The sequence below is a fragment of the Mirounga angustirostris genome, unplaced genomic scaffold, assembly GCF_029215605.1.
Source record: "Mirounga angustirostris isolate CCGP_5_RB_7025 unplaced genomic scaffold, mMirAng1.0.hap1 SCAF_12, whole genome shotgun sequence".
Classification (NCBI taxonomy): domain Eukaryota; kingdom Metazoa; phylum Chordata; class Mammalia; order Carnivora; family Phocidae; genus Mirounga; species Mirounga angustirostris.
This window is the reverse complement of record NW_026991720.1, coordinates 21,785,774-21,809,035: the sequence shown is the minus strand read 5'-3', so window position 1 is coordinate 21,809,035 and position 23,262 is coordinate 21,785,774. Positions and strand designations below refer to the sequence as shown.

General features: G+C 38.7%; 1 protein-coding gene across 3 annotated transcripts in view; it reads right to left on the bottom strand.

The window, feature by feature from the left end:
• Positions 1–23,262, bottom strand: part of COPG2 (COPI coat complex subunit gamma 2) — a 120,111-nt gene that overhangs the window by 96,292 nt on the left and 557 nt on the right. For 2 of the 3 annotated variants that reach the window (XM_045864257.3, XM_045864258.3), the window contains exons 2-4: positions 22,481–22,533; positions 21,631–21,711; positions 19,047–19,118 (exon numbers count right to left, since the gene is read on the bottom strand). In XM_045864257.3, coding sequence (XP_045720213.1) covers positions 19,047–19,118; positions 21,631–21,711; positions 22,481–22,533 — 206 coding nt within the window. Of the gene's footprint in view, positions 1–7,778; positions 7,914–19,046; positions 19,119–21,630; positions 21,712–22,480; positions 22,534–23,262 lie in introns of those variants that run through there. The other variant, XM_064574938.1, reaches the window with a different exon arrangement.

Below are 23,262 nucleotides of genomic sequence, written 5' to 3'. Positions count from 1 at the left end.
TCTAGGAAGGACAAGATTCTAAAAGGTATATTCTCCAGGCTCAGGGAAAATTATTCTAGATAATAACTCAGAAATATAGCAAGAAATGGAGAGTGAAGGAAAAGTGGTAAACAGTAACAAGGCAGTATGGTATTAGCTACAGAATAGACAAATAGATGAATGGGACAGAATAGACACTGAGAAATACACCCATATAAATACAGTCAATTGATCTTTGACAAAGGAACAAAGGCAGTACAATGGAGCAAAGACAGTCTGTTCACCAAATGGTACTAGAAGAACTGGACACCCACATGCAAAAAATATGAATCTAGACACAGACCTTACAGTCTTAACAAGAATTAGCCCAAAATGGATCACAGACCTAAATACAAAATGCAAAACTGTAAAACTTCTAGGAAAAAACCTAGATGACCTTGGATATGATGATAACATTTTAGATGCAACCCCAAAGGTATGATCATAAAAGAAATAATGAATAAACCAGCCTTTTCTTGGGGGGGGGGGGCAGGGAGAAGAGCAGAGGGAGAGAGAGAATCTTAAGCAGGCTCCATGCACAGCATGGAGCCCGATGCAGGGCTCAGTCTCATGACCCTGAGATCATAACCTGAGCCAAAATTAAGAGTTGGATGCCCAACCGACTGAGCCACCCAGGCACCACCCCCCTTTCTTTAGAGGAGAGAGAGAGAAACTAGCCTTTATTAAAAGTAAAAACTTCAGGGGCTCCTGGGTGGCTCAGTCGTTAAGCGTCTGCCTTCGGCTCAGGTCATGGTCCCAGGGTCCTGGGATCGAGCCCTACATTGGGCTCCCTGCTCCACGGGAAGCCTGCTTCTCCCTCTCCCACTCCCCCTGCTTGTGTTCCCTCTCTGGCTGTGTCTCTCTGTGTCAAATAAATAAATAAAATCTTAAAAAATAAAAAATAAAAACTTCAGCTCTGCAAAAGACAATGTCAAGAAGATGAGAAGACAAGCCACAGACTGGGAGAAAATATTTGTAGAACACATCTGATACAGGACTATCACCCAAAATATATAAAAACCTCTTAAAAGTAAAAAATAAGAAAAACAATTTGATTAAAAATGAGCCAAAGACCTTAAGACACTTCACTTAAACAGATAAATGACAAATAAGTATATGAAAGTGTAAGTATTCAAATGTAAGAATTCTTTTTATATTATAGATGCTCCACATCATATGTCATTTGGGAAAGGCAAATAAAAACAATGAGATATCACTACATTCCTATTAGAATGGTCAAAATCCAGAACACTGACAACACCAAATGCTGATAAGGATGTGGAGCATCAGGAACTCTTATTCATTGTTGGTGGGAATAAAAGTGGTATAGCCAATTTGAAAGAAGGTTTGGTGATTTCTTACAAAACTAAACATATTCTTACCGTACAATCCAGCAATCATGTTCCTTGGTTTTACCAAAAGAAGTTGAAAACTTACATCCACCTAAAAACCTGCATACAGATGTTTATAGCATTTTTAAAAATTTTTATTTCATTTTTAATTCTTTAAAGTAATCTCTACACCCAACATAAGGCTTGAACTTACAACCCCAAGATCAAGAGTCACACACTCTACTGACCGAGCCAGCCCGGCACTCTATAGCAGCTTTATTCATAATTGCCAAAATTTGGAAGCAACCAAGATGTCCTTTAGTAGGTGAATGGATAAACTGTGGCACATCCAGACAACAGAATATTACTCAGCACTAAAAAGAAAATGAGCTATCAAGCCGTGAAAAGACATGGAGGAAATTAAATGTATATTACCAAGTGAAAGAAATCAATCTGTAAAAGATACATGCTATATAATTCCAGCTACATGACATTCTAGAAAGGGCAAAGCTATGGAGACAGTAAAAGCATCCGTGGTTGCCAGGTTTTGGGGGTTAGGATGGGGAATGAATAGCTGGAGCACAGAAGATTTTTTAGGTCAGTGAAAATACTCTGTATAATATTTAATGATGGATGCATGTCATTATACATTTGTCCAAATCCACGTAATGTATAACACCAAGAGTGAATATTAACATAAACTATGGACTCTGTGTGATTATGGCGTGTCACTGTAGGTTTATGTACTGTAACCAATTTACAACACCGGTAAGGGATGTTGATAAGTTGGGGCGTCAGGGAATATCCAGAAAATCTCTGTATCTTCCTTTTAATTTGCCGTGAACGTAAAACTTCTCTAAAAAAATACTTTCTTTAAAAAGTGGTGAGGATGTGGATAAATCACAATGAACAACCAAAAAACACACAAGAAATGATGCGTTGTGACATACGTGAGTAAATGTGCGTGTGTGTGTATATATATATATATATATATACATATATATATGTTTATATATTCATATACATAATAAGAGTGTCCTAAGGTTCTCAAATCTTCCACGAACAGGTACAAGATAAAGATGAATACTAAATTCTGAAAGTCAAATAATCATGTTGTAATTTCTAGGGTAACCACTAGAAGAACTTCCAAACTATTATCCCATTAGTGCTCTGTTCATTTTTATTCAGTCCTTTTTCTCTCTTGGCTTCACTTTGGATAATTTCTATCTGTCCTCAAGGTTACTGATTTTTTTTCCCTACAGTCTCTACTCTGCTATTAACCCCATGAGGTATATTTTTCATTTAGTATATGCTAGCTCATATAAATATTTTTCCTTAACTTCTAGAAGGCACATTTGGGTCTCTCTGGATGCCTTCTATTTTGCTCCTCATTCTTATTATGTCTTTCTATATATTCTTAGGCATAAAGGCTCTATATATAATAGCTGTTTTATGTCATTATCTGCTCCTTCCATCATCTTATCATTTCTGGTTTGGGTCTATTGATCCATTTTTCTCCTGGTTATGGATAATATTTTCCTGCTTCTTTGCTTACCTCATAATTTTTTAATGGATGCTGTATATTGTGAAGTTTATATTGTTTGGTGCTAGATTTTGTTGTATTCTTTTACATGGTATTGTACTTTACTGTTCATGAGATTAAATTACCTGGAATCAAATTTTTACTTTTGAGGTTTGCTTTTGAGCCTTTTTAAGCTTTAGCACATGTCTAATATATTCCCATTACTAAGGTGATGATGCCTGAGAACTATGCCAGATGACAAGGTTTTTCTGCTCTCACTGGATGGAAATAGGAACTATTCTCAGTCCTGTGTTCTGGTGATTCTTTAGCCTTGAGTATTTTCCTTCTATATATGCACAGATCAATTCTTACCCAAAGATTCAAGGGGAGCCCCGCAGCAAATTGCTGGAACTACTTCCTTCCTTTCTTGCTTCTCTCCCTCTCTCCTGACTTATGTCCTCTCTAGTACTCTGCCCTACAAATTTGAGCTTTCTTGGTTGGCTTCCTCGTACTCCATCTGTTTTCTCAACTCAGAGAGATAACTAGGCTCCTTTTCAGTGTGCCCTCCTTGACCTGATACCTGTAACCTGCCTCTAGGCAATGAGCTAATGCAATCCTAGGGCTCACTTTTTTTCTTTTTCTTCGGATCATAATCCTGGGATGCCTGTTAATCTAATGTCTGAAAACTACTTAATATATTTTGATTTTCTAGGTATTTGCAGTAGCAGGATAAACCTAACCCCTTAACTGCATCATGGCTAGAAACAAAGAGAAATATGTTTTTAATATCAAAACATTTTGTGAATTACCTAGAGACTCTCTTATTATTCATTTCCAACACCAATCCTTTTTAATTAGAGAACACAATCTGTACAATTTCATTCCTTTAAAAATTTGTTGCATCTTGAATTATGGCTCAGTATATAGTTGATTTTTATAAATGTTCTTTGTGTTCTTCATTTACATTTAATATAGATAGTAATATGTCTGGGTCTATATTTACCATCTTATTATATGATTTATGTTTGTCCTTCTTGATTGATCTTTCTTTTTATCCCTTCTTATGGCATGACTTTTCAGCATTCTGGTTTTTGGCACAATTAGTTTGAAAGAAAAACACAATAGAGAAAAGTCAATGAAACAAAAAGCTGGTTGTGTGAAGGGATCAATAAAGTTTATAAAGCTCTAGATAAAGTTCCCAGGAATAGAAGAAAACAATTTACCAGTATCAGAATGAAAGAAAAGACATTACTACAGATCCTACAAACACTAAAAAAATAAGAGAATATCATGAACAGTTTTAGGGAAACAAAGTTCAACGACTTCCATGAAATGGATAAATGCCTTGAAAGACACGAACTACCAGACCTCATTGAAGAAGATAAATAATCTGAATAGTACCATATCTATTTCTTTTTAATGGAGTTAATTTTCAAAAACCTTCCCTTAAAGAAGACGGTTTGGGGGCATGTGAGTGGCTCAGTAGGTTAAGAGTCTGACTCTGGATTTTGGCTCAGGTCATGATTTCAGGGTTGTGATATCGAGCCCCTAGTTGGCTCCGCAGGTACTGGGCATGGAGCCTGCTTAAGATTCTTTCTCGGGGTGCCTGGGTGGCTCAGTTGTTAAGCATCTGCCTTTGGCTCAGGTCATGAACCCAGGGTCCTGGGATCAAGCCCCGCATCTGGCTCCCTGCTCAGCAGGAAGCCTGCTTCTCCCTCTCCCACTCCCCCTGCTTGTGTTCCCTCTCTTGCTCGCTCTCTGTCAAATAAATTAAAAAAAAAAAAAAGATTCTCTTTCTCCCTCTTCCTTCGTCCCTCCCCTCCCTCTAAAAGAAAAAAAAAAAAGATGGCTTCAATATTGAACTCCATTGAACGCTTCAGGAAAAATTAATAATGATTCTACAAAAACACTTCCAGAAAGCAGAAGAGGAAGAAAGGAAGAAACACTTCCCAATTCATCTTACAAGGCCAGCATTATCCAAATACAAAATCCAGACAAAAATATTGTAAGAAAAAAGTACAGATTTCATGACCACAGACCCAAAAATCCTTAACAAACTTTAACAAAAATGAAAGACTTTCTATTTTCCAGAATAATGAATAAATGCATCTCACCATATTAACATACTGAAAAAGAAAAGCCATGATAATCCAATGGATATAAAAAAATCATTTGACAAAATTCAATACTAATTCTCACACACACACACACACACACACACACACACACACACTGTCTCAGCAAACTAGGAATAGAATGGAACTTCCTCAACCTGATGAAGGCCATCTGTGAAAAACTTAAGTGCTAACACCATACTTACTGGTGAAAGATTAAATACCTTCACCCTAAGATCAAGAACAAAACAAGGATGATCCCTACCATCACTTCTATTTATATTGTACAATAGTGCAAGAAGCCAGTAAGGTAAGATAAATAAATCAAAGGCCTACGGATTGAAAAGGAAAAAGTAAATTCTAAGGAATCTTCCAAAATACTCCTAGAATAAATGAATTTAACAAAATCATTTGTTATGCAAAAACCAATTTAATTTCTAAAACTACTTACAAACAATACAAATACAATAGTATTTTTAAAATCTTAACTACTTTAGGGATAAATTCACAAAATATGTATAAGACTTGTATGCTGAAAGCTATAATACTGCTGACAGAAATTAAAGAGACCTGAAAAAGGGGAGATAAATACCATGTTTGTGGAGCAAAAAACACAATGTTTAAATGTCAATTCTCCTCAAATTGATCTTCAGATTCAATGTAATCCCCATCAAAGTTCCAGCAGACTTTAAAAAATAGAAATGGAAGCTGATTCTAAAAATTCATACAGAAAGGCAAAGAACCTAGAAGACCCAAACCTTTTGAAAAAGGAAAACAAAGGAACACATGCACTGCCTGATTTAAAACTTACTATAAAGGTATAGTCATTGAGACGGTGTGGTACTGGAATAAGAATAAAGATACAGATCAATGAAACAAAACAGAATATTCCAATGTGCCAATGTAACTCAATCATTATCTCTTCCTCCTCCTTCCATATTAATATGCAACTATTCCCATACCATTTGTCAAGAAAATAAAGTATAAGGAAAAGGAAGAGGTGGTGAAATGAGGAAAAGGAATACAACCCTTACCTTACACCAAATACAAAAATTAATTCAAAATGGATCAAAATGCCTAGAAAAAAGGCATAGGAGAAAATCTTTGTGATGCTGGGCTAGGCAAAGATTTCTATAATACAGATCAGAAGCATAATCCACAACAGAAAAAAAATTGATAAACTGGACTTCATCAAAATTTAAAACTTCTGTTCCTTTAAAGACTAAAAAATGAAAAAAACAAGCTACAGACTGGAATAAAATATTTAAGAAACATATCTGATAAAGGACTTGTATCCAGAATACACAAAGAATTCTCAAAAATCAAAAATAAGAAAATATACAACCAAATTATTAAAAAGGGGCAAAAGATATGAATAGATCCTTCAGCATGGAATATATATATATAAAGCAACAAAAACACACAAAAAGATGTTTCAGATTATTAGTCATTAGGGAAATGCAAATTGAAACTACAAAGAGAGGAGTGAGCAAGATGGCAGAGGAGTAGGAGACCTAAATTTCATCTGGTCCCAGGAAACTCAACAGATCGAAGAAAAGAATAGCAGCAATTCTAGGAACAGAAAAGCGACCACTTTCTGGAAGGTAGGATGTGGGGAGAAGTGAATCTGAGGCGATATTCAGGAAGACAGACGGCAGGGGAGGAGGCCTCTGTCAGCCAATACCGGCAAGTGATAGAGCGGTGGAGCAAAAATGGGAACTTGTAGAAGTTGGCTCCGCTGAGGGACATCGCTCCAGTGGCTAAGCAGGGGGTGGAACCCTCACTGGGACAGTCTGGTCTCAGGACTCGGGGGGTCACAGAAAGACCGGGGGTGCCCGAGTGCGGCAGAGCTCCCAGGTATCGGAGTGGGGAAGCCGGCTGCAGAGACGGAGCCGAGGCGCAGGCTCTCAGCTCGGGGTTGCCATAAACCATGATCCGCAGCACAGTCGGGCCACTGCTCCTCCAGCAGGGACCCAACAAGCGGCAGATCCGGGGAGACTCCCCTTCCTCCCCCGGGAGGAGCGGCGTGGGAGCACACTGCAGGGATCTGCTGGGTTTGGAGACTCCACACGGGGTCGTGTGCCAGAGATAGAAATGCTCAGTCACAGGCCAGGTGAGCACAGAGTGTGGCCGGAGACCGGGGAGACAGGAGTGACTGACTGCTTTTCTCTGGGGGCGCACCGAGGAGAGGGGCCCCGAGTTCTCGGCTCCTCCGGGGCAGAGATTGGGAGGCCGCCATTTTCACTCTCATCCTCCAAAGCTGTGCAGAAAGCTTGCAGGGAACAAAAGCTCCCAAGAGCAAACCCGGGCAGATTACTTAGCCCAGACCGGCCAAGGGCGGGGCAATTCCGCCTCCGGCAAAGACATCTGAGAACCACTGCGACAGGCCCCTCCCCCAGAAGATCAGCGAGAACAGCCAGCCAAGACCGAGTTTACCAATCAATGAGAACGGCAGAACTCCAGAGCTAGGGGAATACTGCACATAGAATCCACGGCTTTTTTACCATGATTCTTTAGTCTTTCAAAGTAAATTTTTTAAATTTTCCTTATTTTTTTCTTTTTCTATTTCTTTTTTTTTTTTCTTCTTTCCTTTTTCAACCAATATCTTATCAATTCCTTTTTTAAAAATCTTTTTTAATTTTCATCTTTACAGTCATATTCTATCCCTTCATTGTATTTAACCTTATTTTTTGTATATATATAAGCCTTTCTTTCTTTAAAATTTTGGGACACAGTTTCTTCTAACAGACCAAAATACACCCAAAATCTAGTGTGTGGCTCTGTTCTACTTACCAGCCTGATCATATTTTTTTTTTTTCCTTTCTCTTTCCCCCTGGTTTTGGGTCTCTTCTGACTTGTTTAGTGTATATTTTTCTAGGGTCGCTGTTACCCTTTTAGCATTTTGTTCTCTCATTCATCTGTTCTTCTCTGGACAAAATGACAAAATGGAGAAATTCACCTCAAAAAAAAGAACAAGAGACAGTACTGAGTGCCACGGACCCTAATCAACATGGACATTAGTAAGATGTCAGAACTAGAGTTCAGAATGACGATTATAAAGATACTAGCTGGGCTTGAAAAAAGCATAGACGATACTAGAGAATCCCTTTCTAGAGAAATAAAATCTAACCGAGTCCAAATCAAAAAGGCTATTAATCAGGTGCAATCAAAAATGGAGGCTCTAACTGCTAGAATAAATGAGGCAGACGAAAGAATAAGTGATACAGAAGACCAAATGATGGAGAATAAAGAAGTGGAGAAAAAGATAAACAACTACTAGATCACAAGGGGAGAATTCAAGAGATAAGTGATACCATAAGGTGAAACAATATTAGAATAACTGGGATTCCAGAAGAAGAAAGAGAGAGAGGGGCAGAAGGTATACTGGAGCAAAACATAGCAGAGAACTTCCCTAATCTGGGGAAGGAAAGAGGCATCAAAATCCAGAAGGCACAGAGAACCCTCCTCAAAATCAATAAAAATAGGTCAACACCCTGACATCTAATAGTAAAACTTACAAATCTCAGAGACAAAGAGAAAATCTTGAAAACAGCTCGGGACAGGAGGTCTGTAACCGACAATGGTAGAAACATTAGATTAGCAGCAGACCTAGCCACAGAGACCTGGCAGACTGGCATGATATATTCAGGGCACTAAACGAGAAGAATATGCAGGCAAGAATACTATATCCAGATAGGCTGTCATTGAAAATAGAAGGAGAGATAAAAAGCCTCCAGGACAAACAAAAACTAAAAGAATTTGTGATCACCAAACAAGTCCTACAAGAAATACTGAAAGGGGTCCTCTAAGCAAAGAAAGAGCCTAAAAGTAACATAGACCAGAAAGGAACAGAGACAATTTATAGTAACAATCACCTTACAGGCAATACAATGGCACTAAATTCATATCTTTCAATAGTTACCCTGAATGTAAATGGGCTCAATGCCCCAATCAAAACACACAAGGTACCAGATTGGACAAAAAAAACAAGAGCCATCTATATGCTGTCTGCAAGAGACTCCTCCAAAGAAACCTATGGATTTAAAGTGAGGGGGTAGAGAACCATTTACCATGCTAATGGACATCAAAAGAAAGCTGGGGTGGCAATCCTTATACCAGACAAATTAGATTTTAAACCAAAGACTATAATAAGAGATGAGGAAGGGCACTATATCATACTTAAAGAGTCTATCCAACAAGAAGATCTAACAATTGTAAATATTTATGCCCCTAACATGGGAGCAGCCAATTATATAAGCCAATTAATAACAAAATCAAAGAAACACATCAACAATAATACAATAATAGTAGGGGACTTTAACACCCCCCTCATTGAAATGGACAGATCATCTAAGCAAAAGATCAACAAGGAAATAAGGGATTTAAATAACAAACTGGACCAGATGGGCTTCACAGGTATATTCAGAACATTCCATCCCAAAGCAACAGAATACACATTCTTCTCTAGTGCACATGGAACATTCTCCAGAATAGATCACATTCTGGGTTACAAATCAGGTCTCAACTGGTACCAAAAGATTTGGATCATTCCCTGCATATTTTCAGACCACAGTGCTTTGAAACTCGAACTCAATCACAAGAGGAAAGTCGGAAAGAACTCAAATACATGGAGGCTAAAGAGCATCCTACTAAAGAATGAATGGGTCAACCGGGAATTTAAAGAAGAATTTTTTTAAAAATTCATGGAAACAAATGAAAATGAAAACACAACTGTTCAAAATCTGTGGGATACAGCAAAGGCAGTCCTAAGAGGAAAGTATATAGCAATACAAGCCTTTCTCAAGAAACAAGAAAGGTCTCAAATACACAACCTAACTCTACACCTAAAGGAGCTGGAGAAAGAACAGCAAATAAAGCCTAAACCCAGCAGGAGAAGAGAAATAATAAAGATCAGAGCAGAAATCAATGAAATAGAAACCAAAAGAACAGTAGAACAGATCAACAGAACTAGGAGCTGGTTCTTTGAAAGAATTAGTAAGATTGATAAACCCCTGGCCAGACTTATGAAAAAGAAACGAGAAAGGACCCAAATAAATAAAATCATGAATGGAAGAGGAGAGATCACAACCAACACCAAAGAAATACAATTATAAGAACATATTATGAGCAACTATATGCCAACAAATTAGGCAATGTGGAAGAAATGGATGCATTCCTAGAGACATGTAAACTACCAAAATTGAAACAGGGAGAAATTGAAAACCTGATCAGACCCATAACCAGCAAGGAAACTGAAGCACTCATCAAAAATCTCCCAACAAACAAGAGCCCAGGGCCAGATGGCTTCCCAGGGGAATTCTTCCAAACATTTAAAGAAGAATTAATACCTATTCTTCTGAAACTGTTCCAAAAAATAGAACTGGAAGGAAAACATCCAAACTCACTTTATGAGGCCAGCATCACCTTGATCCCAAAACCAGACAAAGACCTCATCAAAAAGGAGAATTACAGACCAATATCCCTGATGAACATGGATGCAAAAATTCTCACCAAAATACTAGCCAACAGGATCCAACAGTACATTGAAAGGATTATTCACCATGACCAAGTGGGATTTATTCCTGGGCTGCAAGGTTGGTTCAACATCCACAAATCAATCAATGTGATACAATACATTAATAAAAGAAAGAACAAGAACCATATGACCCTCTCAATAGATGCAGAAAAAGCATTTGACAAAGTACAGCATCCTTTCCTGATGAAAACGCTTCACAGCGTAGGGATAGAGGGTGCATACCTCAATATCGTAAAAGCCATCTATGAAAAACCCACAGCGAATATCATTCTCAATAGGGAAAAACTTTCCCCTAAGGTCAGGAACATGGCAGAGATGTCCAATATCACCACTCCTATTCAACATAGTACTAGAAGTCCTAGCCTTAACAATCGGACAACAAAAATAAATAAAAGGCATCCGAATCGGCAAAGAAGAAGTCAAACTCTCGCTCTTTGCAGATGATACGATACTTTATGTGGAAAACCCAAAAGACTCCACCCCAAAACTACTAGAACTCATACAGGAATTCAGTAAAGTGGCAGGATATAAAATCAATGCACACAAATCAGTTGCATTTCTATACACCAACAAGACAGAGAAAGAGAAATTAAGGAGTCAATCCCATTTACAACTGCACCCAAAACCTAGGAATAAATCTAACCAAAGAGGCAAAGAATCAGTACTCAGAAAACTACAGAACACTCATGAAAGAAACTGAGGAAGACACAAAGAAATGGAAAAATGTTTCATGCTCATGGATTGGAAGAACAAATATTGTGAAAATACCTAGAGCAATCTACACATTTAATGCAATCCCTATTAAAATACCATCAACTTTTTTCACAGAAATGGAACAAATAGTCCTAAAATTTGTATGGAACAGAAAAGACCCTGAATAGCCAGAGGAAGGTTGAAAAAGAAAAGCAAAGTTGGTGGCATCACAATTCTGGACTTCAAGCTCTATTACAAAGCTGTAATCATCAAGATGGTATGGTACTGACACAAAAACAGACACATAGATCAATGGAACAGAATAGAGAGCCCAGAAATGGACCCTCAACTCTATGGTTGACAAAGCAGGAAAGAGTGTCCAACTGAAAAAAGACAGTCTCTTCAACAAATGCTGTTGGGACAATTGGACAACCACGTGCAGAAGAATGAAACTGGACCATTTCCTTATACTACACTCAAAAACAGATTCAAAATGGATGAAAAACCTAAATGTGAGACAGGAATCCATCAAAATCCTTGAGGAGAACACAAGAAGCAACCTCTTCAACCTCAGTCACAGCAACTTCTTCCTAGACACATCGCCAAAGTCAAGGGAAGCAAGGGCAAAAATGAACTACTGGGACTTTATGAAGATAAAAATCTTCTTTTTTTTTAATATTTTATTTATTTGACAGAGAGAGAAACAACGAGAGAGGGAACACAAGCAGGGGGAGTGGGAGAGGGAGAAGCAGGCTTCCCGCTGAGCAGGGAGCCAGATGCGGGGCTCGACTGAGCCAAAGGCAGATGCTTAATGACTGAGCCACCCAGGCACCCTAAGATAAAAAGCTTTTGCACAGCAAAGGAAATAGTCAACAAAACCAAAAGACAACTGACAGAATGGGAGAAGATATTTGCAAATGACATAGCAGATAAAGGGCTAGTATCCAAAATCTATAAAGAACTTATCAAACTCAACACCCAAAGAACAAAGAATCCAATCAAGAAATGGGCAGAAGACATGAACAGGCATTTCTGCAAAGAAGACATCCAAATGGCCAACAGACACATGAAAAAGTGCTCCACATCACTCGGCATCAGGGAAATACAAATCAAAACCTCAATGAGATATCACCTTACACCAGTCAGAATGGCTAAAATTAATAAGTCAGGAAATGACAGATGTTGGCGAGGATGTGGAGAAAGGGGAACCCTCCTACACTGTTGGTGGGAATGCAAGCTGGTGCAGCCACTCTGGAAAAAAGAAGTTGAAAATAGAGCTACCCTACAACCCAGCAATTGCACTACTGAGTATTTACCCCAAAGATACAAATGTAGTGATTCGAAGGGGCACGTGCACCCCATTGTTTATAGCAGCAACGTCCACAATAGGCAAACTATGGAAAGAGCCTAGATGTCCATCGACAGATGATGAATGGATAAAGAAGATATCCTTTGAAGGATATTTAGTTTGTTACTAGGTTTTGGTGGTTATGAATAAAGCTGCTATAAACATTCATGTACAAATTTTTAAACATAAGTTTTTATTTCTCTTGGGTCAGTTCCTAGGAGTGGGATTGCTGGATCATATGTTTAACTTTGTAAGAAGCTGCCAACCTCTCTTCCATTTCCACCATCACTGTTTGAAAGTTCTAGTGACTGCATTCTGGCTAGCACTTGGTATTGTCTTTTTTTGCATTTTTAAATTTGTTTCTTTTTAATTTTAGCCATTCTAATAGGTATATAGTAGTATCTCTTTATAGTTATTTAAAAAATTTTTTATTAACATATAATGTATTATTTGTTTTAGGGGTACAGGTCTGTAATTCATCAGTCTTACACAATTCACAGCTCTCACCATAGCACATACCCTCCCCAGTGTCCATCACCCAGCCACCCCATCCTTCCCACCCCCCTCCACTCCAGCAACGCTCAGTTTCCTGAGATTAAGAATCTCTTATGGTTTGTCTCCCTCTCTGGTTTCGTCTTGTTTCATTTTTTCCTCTCTTCCCCTATGATCCTCTGCCTTGTTTCTCAAATTCCACATATCAGTGAGATCATATAATTGTCTTTCTCTGATTGACAATTATCTCTTAGCATAATACCCTCCAGTTCCATTCACATTGTTGCAAATGCAAGATTTCATTCTTTGGGCAAACAGATAAACTGAGTTCCATCCATATAATAGAATACTACAATGAAATAAAAAGAAGCAAACTCCTGATGCAAACAATAACATGGACAAATGTCAAATGCATTATGCTAAGTGACTCAAAAGGCTTCATGTGGTCTGATACCATTTTTACGACCTCCCAGACAGGCAAAACTATGCAGAAAGAAGAGACCAGTGGTGGCCTGGGGCTGAGGACGGTTAGAATAGATCGTATGTAGAGGCAGGAGGGAACTTTTTGGAGTGATGGAAACATTCTAAATCTTGATTGCAATGGTGATAATAACTACTGTATGTATTTGCCAAAAGTCACAAAATTATACCCTAAAAAGGGTGGATTTTACTCTAAGAAAATTATACTTTTTTTTTTTTTTTTTTTTGGTAAATGGAGAAGACAACAATGTAAGTGAATGAAAATGCAAGCAACACACTGGGAGGAAATATGTACAAAACACCTATCTGATAAAGGCCTTGTATCCAGAAAATATAAAGACAAATTACAACTCAATAAGAGGACAAATGACATGACTTTTTTAAACAAAGTAAAAGATCTGAACTGACACTTCACCAAAGAAGATACACAGATGGCAGATAAGCATATATTTGCTTAATACATTCATCATGAAGGAAACACAAATCCAACAATGCCGCTTCCAGATATTAAGCAAAGAAAATGAAAGTAGGTGCACACAAAGACTTCTATTGAATATATTTAGCAGCTTTGTTCATAATATCCATAAGCTGGAAATAACTCAAATAACCATTAACTTGTGAATGGATAAGTAAACTAGACCACCTCCATACAATGGAATACTACTCAGCAATAAAAGTGAAAAACTGCTGATACACACAAAGACTTGGATCAGTGTCAAAAGCCCTAAGCTCAGAGAAAGAAACAAGACATAAAAGTCATAAAAGGATACATACTATATGATTAAATATTAAGTGAAATTCTAGAAAATGCAAAACTGTGTTGTCAGAAAGTAGATCACTGACTTCTACGTGCTAGAGGCTGAGCGAGGAGTCAGACAACTAAGGGATACAGGGGCACATTCTGAGGTCATGAAAGGTTTCTGGACCATGACTGTGGGGATGGTTCCGTGACTCCACACACTCGGCAAAACTCACTGAACTGTACACTTAAAATTGGTGAACTTTATTAATATGTAAGTTATACTCAATAAAGCTGTTTTTTTAAATACTAAAACAAAAAAATGTTCCTATAAGTCAGTAAGAGGAATATAAATAAGCAAAGAATATGAACAGACAATTCACAGAGGAGGAAAGTAAAATGACCACTAAACATAGGAAGAGTTTCAATTTCAGCAATGATCATGAAAATGCAAATTAAAACCACAAAGAAATGCCAGTTCACATTTTTCTGAATGGCAAACATAATTTCTTATTATCAGAACAAGTAAGGCTTTAAAGCAATGTCTGTGTAAATTAGGGCAAGATCAATTCAAAGATCAATTTGATAAGATCAAATATTATCTAGAAATTCCAGCTGTAGGTATCTATCCCAGAAAAATTCACTCTGTGCACAAGACATGTACATAAACATTACGTATAATATCACTTGTAATAGCAAGGAAGTGGAAGCCACACATATCTACCAATGGAAGAACGGATAAATGAGTAGAAATACTTTATGTTAACACACTGGGATCACATGCAGCAGTGAAACTGAATAAAGTGGAAGTATGTGCAGCAAGAGGGTTGATCTTGAAACATGAATTTTGAAAACTGCAAAAATAGGTGTGCCTTGGTGGTTCAGTCATTAAGCGTCTGCCTTCGGCTCGGGTTATGATCTCAGGGTCCTGGGATCGAGCCTCGCATCAGGCTCCTTGCTCAGCAGGGAGCCTGTTTCTCCCTCTCCCACTCCCCCTGCTTGTGTTCCCTCTCTCGCTGTTTCTCTGTCAAATAAATAAATTAAAAATCTCAAAAAAAAACCCTGCAATAATAATATGATCACTTATATATTTTTCTAAGATTTATTCATTTATCAGAGAGAGAGAGAGAGATAGAGAGGGAGAGAGAGCGGCGGGGGTAGCAGGGGGAGAGGGAGAGAGAATCCTCAAGCTGACTCTGCATTCAGCATGGAGCCTGACGCAGGGCTCGATCCCAGGACCCTGAGACAATGACCTGAGTTGAAATCAAGAGCTGGCTGCTTAACTGATTGAGCCACCCAGCCACCTCTGATCATTTATATATTTTTTAAAGATTTTATTTATTTATTTGAAAGAGAGAGAAAGAGAGCACAAGTGAGGTGTGGGGACAGAGGGAGAGGGAGAAGCAGACTCCCCACTAAGCCGGAAGTCTAACACAGGCTCAATCCCAGGACCCTGGGATCACAACGTGAGCCAAAGGCAGATGCTTAACTGACAACCACCCAAGCGTCCCTACTTATGTTTTTAAACACACAAAATACTAAGTCTAGATTATGGATACAAACATATGCAATACATATAAACACTGATAGGAGGTTATCAATCTCAAGATAGTGATTACCCTCTGATAAAGGATGGCTGGAAAAAGGAAGAAGCCCCCCATGCTGCAGCAAAATCCCTACCTTCCTCTCCTCCCCCCAAAAATCACACCCTCATTTCCATATTCTGTACAACCTGGTTCCTTACCTCAGTCACTACAAAAAACCTAAAATATCCTGGTCATTATTCATCACCTGGACACTTATTGCCATGCAGCTGAGAACAGCACCTAATCTGACTCTGTCTTCCATCCTTCTCAAATCCCAAAACCTCTACCATGTTCTCTGGCACTTTAATCAGCAAAATCCCTTATATCCTAACTCTTCTCCAAAAGTCCCCATCCTGTCTCTAAGCTGACTCCTCCCTGAGAATCACCCCCACCCCCTGCAGCCCTCCCAAAAGGTGGCTATTTTCTCTCCTTTAAACCCTCATCCACCAAAACTACAGGTGGGGAAGCTCACTGCCTGTTCAAAATCTCTACACTGCCTTCTTTCACTTCACTTGTTCTCCCCTAAAAATCTCTGGCTTTAAATTATGCCTTCAGACTGCATCACCTGCCACCACTCCTGTGTGCATATATAGCTTTCCAGTTACTTCCCTTATTTAAAAAAAAAAAAAATTAGTACCTTGTTCACCATCACTATCTCCAATATTATCCCAGTAATAATTATTGGTGACTTTAATATCCACACAGACAATATTTCTGAAACTCTAACCACTTGGTAGAATTGACTTCTCCCAGGATCCTGTCCTCCTTCCTTTTGCAATCACCCACTTCCACTGTCACCCCCATCAATAACAGTATCCCTTTCATAATTTCATTTCCAAGCATTTCACTCTCCAGCCACCACACCTGACTCCAACAGCCCTTTCACTCCATCAATCCGTCGATCCGATCAACTTTTTACTGTCCCAATCAGCTCCTGTTCTTACTTGCCTCCTAACCAGACTCCATAGCTAATGTTTCAATCACTCAATTTCCTTGCTCTTCCCTCTATTTACTAACCTGGCAAAACCCTAACCCTGACTAAATCCAATCTCTAACCGTTCCATGCTGCAACTGGAAGCCTGTAGCTGGAGAAAAACATTCGCTGAGCCAGCAGGTAATACTTTCAACTCATGACCACTAATTCCAAGGGGCCGTCTGTACTGTCCTACAACCTACATTCCCCAATCCATTCCCCAGAAAACTATTTCATGCCTTCCTTCCTTAATACAACCTCTGTGCTAGAGGCTTCGAGTTTGTCCTCCCTCTGTCTCTTCCCTGCTCCACGGCCCACTCTTCTTTCCAACTGCCATCCCGCTGAGCAACAGCAACCTGGGGCTGCAAATTCACAGAGCCACAAAGAGGCAACAGCCTTCCATAACTTTTGTAATAGTCCCTCTCCGTGACCTTACTCCGGCTGCCTGAAATGCCTGGCTTTCTAGTCTAACTCCTCTAATACATAAACCTATTAATAATCACAGTGGTTCTGCTTCCCTGATTGAGCCCTGAATTTCTGGTACAGGAAGTGATTAAAGGGAAACAGGACCTTAACAATAGAAATCTAAAATTGCTTCTCTGATTCGATAAAAGGCATTAATGACCCTGTTTCTAGTGGTAAAGGGGAGACTAGTTGTCCATGGCATGCAGAGGCAAAATACTTAAATCATCACCTGCAGAGAAGCATCAGTAAGGACCTATAAAAGACAAGGTTTGGGTAACCCAGTGGTTGCTGCCATAGAATATTTTGTAAAAATGTGTTATATAATGGGTTAGTTGCTTCTAAGTACACTGGAGAACTTGGTAAAATAAATGAGTCCCGAGTTTGAAATTCACAGCTCAAGGTCTGGGTAAGGGACTAGAGTCTTCTGTAACACCTTTAATAGAAAGCCTGTGTCATGTGGACACAACTCTGAGAATTCTGAAAAGCAAACCCTCCATGTGGCTGAAAGACAATGAAAATTCAATACATACCCTGTGGGGCATTGGCAAGGAGTGGGACCCTGAAAATTGGGATGGGGACATACGGGCAGATTCTGATGAAGCTGAGTACCTTGAACCCCTAAATTCCCCAAGCCTCCTCTGCAAGTACAAGCAGCTCTTCATTCTCTGAGGAAATGAGTCTCCCTTTGCCTGAAGAATGTGTAATGGCCTCACCTGAGAGAGTTGCCCTACAAGAGACTGCTGAGCTCCTGAGGACCTACTCCCGGATCTTATCATTATCCACACATATAACCACACTCAAGGGGCGCCTGGGTGGCTCAGTTGGTTAAGCAACTGCCTTCGGCTCAGGTCGTGATCCTGGAGTCCCTGGATCGAGTCCCGCATCGGGCTCCCTGCTCGGCGGGGAGTCTGCTTCTCCCTCTGACCCTCTTCCCTCTCGTGCTCTCTGTCTCTCATTCTCTCTCTCAAATAAATAAATAAAATCTTTAAAAAAATAAATAAATAAATAAAAATAACCACACTCAAATCCTACAAGTTCCTGGGGGTTGTGCACAAAATGTGGCTGGTGAAGATATGCAGTATATACCAAAAATACTGCAAGATTTGGACAATTTACATCAACAGAAAGCTGGGAAGTCTGTCTATCTCCCAGAACTCCCTCCCGTGTAGGTTCTGAGCTAGTGTTGGGCAAAAGAGAACTACGCACCACATTTAGAAAACAGAAGTAAAGCAGCAGAGACACTATGCTCTGAAAGTCAGGGTGGCTTAAGGCAGTGAGACACAAACAGTGAGGTGCTGGCAGCTTTGGTTTGTCCTTACTCTTCTTTTTCCCCACCCCATGTCCTCTTCCCCACACTGCTCTGGCACTTCTCACCAGCCAGCCCTGCTGCTGATCAACAGCAACCCCAGGCCCACCAGAAACGTGACTGGAAACTTAGAGATGTGGTAACTATGTCCACTGACTTCCACACCGGCCGGCTTTCACAGTGGCATGCCACACGCTGGATGTGAGCAGCTTTTACGACCACGTGAGAGATCTGTGGGGGGAGAGCTTTATGCTGTATACTGTCAATCTTTCACATTCATGTGGCCTTTAATGAACATTTAAAAATGTTATGAAGATAAATAATGTTTAAGTAATTTTAAATATTTCAGGCGACCTTTTCTAATTTGGAACACTCCAAGCTCCCCAGGGAAAAAGAATAAAAGGAGCTCTTCCAGCCTAAAAGAATAAAATAAAAAGACTTACATCATTAGATTGAAACAATCGAGTCATTGCAAAGAAGGCTTCTGTGGCTTCTGTAGTTCCAAAGTGTTCGCCCTAAGGAAAATTGAAAACAATTTCTTAAACTTAAAAAAGGTATACTAAGGATTTTCTCTTTATTTCTGCAAAAAGCCTTTAAAATTCAGGGAAAAAATTTCTTTGTAAACATTCTGCCTCTGTGCTATTTTTCTGGCTTTCAATTTATAAACCTGTATGGCCATTTTGTCCACTCCTTATTTAAAATAATTCAATATCACACACTATGCTATAAAAGTTCTGGAATAGTAGTCTCTAACCTTTTAGCAGTAACTATTTTAATCTCCCTAGAGAACCACAGTTTACAAGTAAAAAGTAGTAGCAAGTTGAGTTCCTAATCAGAATGGCATGTTATTACTACACTGCCTACAAGCAGAGCTCACACCTTTTATATTTCTATAATCCAATGCCCAGCACAAAGCCTGACATATTATAGGAGCACAATAAATATTAAATTATAAAGAACTATATATTAGGAATCCCAGAAAACACGGTAAGAAGTGACCAACCAAAAGGCAGGAAGCAGATTAGTTATATAAGTCAGGTTTTGGATGATGCTTTGGATCAGAACTTTAACATGCTTAATAAATCATCCGAGGATCTTGCCAAAATGCAGAATCTGCTTCAGTAGCTCTGGGTGAAGGCTGAAATTTTGCATGTCTAACTAGCTCCCGGTTATGCAAATGCTGCTGTCTGAGAATGACATTTTTTTTTAAGTAGCAAGATGTTAGATAACCTATTTCACTCACAAGTCAAAAAATTCCGGATTACAGACCACCTGAGACATTAACATGTCAATATTCAATTTCATTAAAAGCAGTCCTCATAATGTGTTAGGCTCAATCACTTTTCAGGGCTTAAGATCTCACATGGACTATAACTAGTTTTCAATCTATTTGTCATGGGTATAAGAATAAACAAATTTTGATGAAAAACTTTAAAAAGTTGAGGATGAAAGACAAAGTATAAGAATTCACAATTACTTATATCAGAGTACCCAATGTGCCCATCAGCAAGAGATTTCCCTCTCTTTCATAAATACTTAGTGAACATACAGAAGTCTGGGCACTTTTCAGTCATATCAGTAAGCCCTGAGTCCCTACTTTTGGACTTGAAATTCAGAATATATGAGTAGGTCAGATGCGGTAGAAATTTAAAAGTATTTTTCCATAAAGCAATACCAAGAACTAGGCCAAAGATAAAACTAAGGTTCCCAAACCTGTTTATGTAGTTGACTGTGTTTAGTTATCAGATTATACAGGTAATTTCCTTATCAAGATAATGAAGTGTTTCAACATGAGTTGCCCATCAAAGAGATGCTGGTCAATATAAAAGTATATGCTACTCTGCACTACCTTTAACTACTCGAAACTCTGCTTATATAATGGATTTAGCCAACCCGGATGCAATGTGTGCTATGAAAAATTAAATCAAACTGACTTTGCCTTAAATGTTTCTAATATGCTACCACAGAAGGATATGATGTTGGTACAAGAATATATTTTGTGTAAAAGCGCGCACTTGTTGCTCAGTCTCCATTTGTCAACAACAAAGCTTCATCATGTCTTCAGTCATGAAACACAGTAAAAAAAAAGATGTTCTCATGGAATTCAAATTGGAAACCATGGCCTTCGTAACACCATATGTAGGCCACCTGAACTATATACACATGTGTATTTGGGTGTGCACGTGTGTGTGAATCTAAGAAACAAAATCACATTTTCTAAGGCCCTAGACATTTCATGAGACTTTTTCAGTCTGAAGCAAAACAAACAAAAACACAAGAAAAAATAAAATTAGCAACAGTAACAGCAAACAGAATTTATGTTCTATCAGGACAAATCCTTGTGTTTTGTCTGCTGTATCCCCAGTGCCTAAAACAGTGCGTAGGAATCAGCAGGTATATTATAAATATTTGCTGAATGACTGAATTAAAACTATTCCTGAATGCGCATATCCAGGATTATTCTCAGTGCTTTACGTTCATTATCTCATTGAATCATTACAACTTTAGAAAACAGACACTATCACAATCCCCACTTATAGAAAAGGACATTAAGGCACAAAATGGTTAAGCTCAGAATCATGGTACAGTAGGGATAATATATATGTAATCTAAATATTAAAATCAAAGCTTGAAAAGCATCACTATTATACTCCTCCCCCTCAAAAAAAAGTAAAATATCTATCTGGAATTTGTGTAAGATTTTGTACTATATTTTTGGAGGGACATAAAGACCTCTGAACAAATCTAAACAACATGTTTTAACATTAACTAATAATTGTTAAATATGAATCAATGTTGAGACCTACTATGTGCTTGGCTGGTCTAGTACCTCATGAATAAAATAGAAGTATATGTCATAATCCATGTCCTCAAGAAGTGTTACGTATCTTTACCTTAATCAAGCACTGTATATTTTTAAATTAAGTGAATTTTTTACAAATAACTATACTTTCCAGAAAATATTTCACTGCATGTTATATAGTTCTACTCCAGGAAACAAATCTGAGGAAAATCAAAATACTTTACCTGGTTCAGTAAGTAAAGAATCTTTGTAAGAATATGCAAACATCTTCTTGGATTGATGGGTGTTTCATTGAATATACGAGCCTATGGGACAAAAAATTGTTATACATAGCATATTTTCTATCATTTGTATAACAGATTACAAAAAATCAACTTTAATCAAATAGACTATTACATAGTTTGATCACAATACCCAAATAATGTGAATTGCTTACAGTTTTCAATTTATCACAGTATATGATACATTATTAAATATGGTCTTGATTTTCCATTCCACACTAACTCCCTCCCTTAGATCAGGTACTTCAACTTTATGGGCTTTCTGTGTTAAGAATCACAATATTTATCTACAGCATTTGAATACAATTAGTTTAATGTCTACAACTTCCTTCAGTAACCTTGTACTAAACACCTCTTTGGAATTTTATTTAAAATTATCAACATGGGGACGCCTGGGTGGCTCAGTCGGTTAAGCGTCTGCCTTCAGCTCAGGTCGTGATCCCAGGGTCCTGGGATCGAGTCCCGCATCGGGCTCCCTGCTCCGCGGGGAGCCTGCTTCTCCCTCTGCCTCTGCCTCTCTCTCTATCTCTCATGAATAAATAAATAAAACCTTTAAAAAAATAAAATAAAATAAAATTATCAACATGTGGGAGAGTCTGCATGTTTTTACATTTCTATAAGCTCTAGACCCTCCTAGGATAAGTAACCCGTCTTCTTTTTCCCTCAAGTCTGGATTCTCCGAACACAATATTACATTCCTCAATTCTTATTTTGGGTCATCATATTCCAGGGGCTCTCTGCCCACCATTCTAAAATGGAATAGAAAAGAACACAGCATACTTCCAAGTCATACCTCCTGTAAAACAGCACTCTTCTCCAGATGCCGGAAAGGATTGGAGCCACTGCCTATATTATAAACAAAAAATGCCTTTAAGAGCTGTCCTAGACAAACTTATTGTCTACAGAACGGTACTGAATGCTTGGGATAGCTCACCTAAGTGAAGTGACCACTTGGATATCACAGTGACAATCATTACTCATACACATATAAATTGAATAAAATCATTTTGATTCTGGTACTAGCTGTCATTGCTAGTCATTGAAGATCTTGTACTCTTTTGCAGGATCCCTGCCCAAAATGAGCGTCTTCTTCCCCTCTCCGCTTTTCACACGAATGTGACAAGTATATGTCATGTGCACACAGCTAAGATTAATGAGACTGGCTGGGCCCTTTGGATTTCCCCAAAGGCAAGCACGATCTTACATGTTTCCAACAATTACTGAGAAGCAGAAAAGAGTTAGCAAAGAATCCTATCAAGCTGGAAGGGGCCATGGAGATCTACTAACCCAAACCTCGACCACACCATGGGAAAGCAGCACCAAACACTGAGGGTTTTTGGTTTGGGAGTTTGGGGGGGTTTGTTGTTTTTAGGTGGCTTGGCATCTTCCCCATTTGCTCTGGACGCAACTCACTTTTGGATGCCTGAGCATTAAATGACCGATGTACCATGGGACAGTCTTAACCCCCTGGGAAGCGGACAGAGTTAAGGTCCCCGGGAAGACTGGAAGGTACAAGGCACTTCCAAGTTCATACACACACACACGCACGCACATACTGTCCCGTCGAGCACAGAC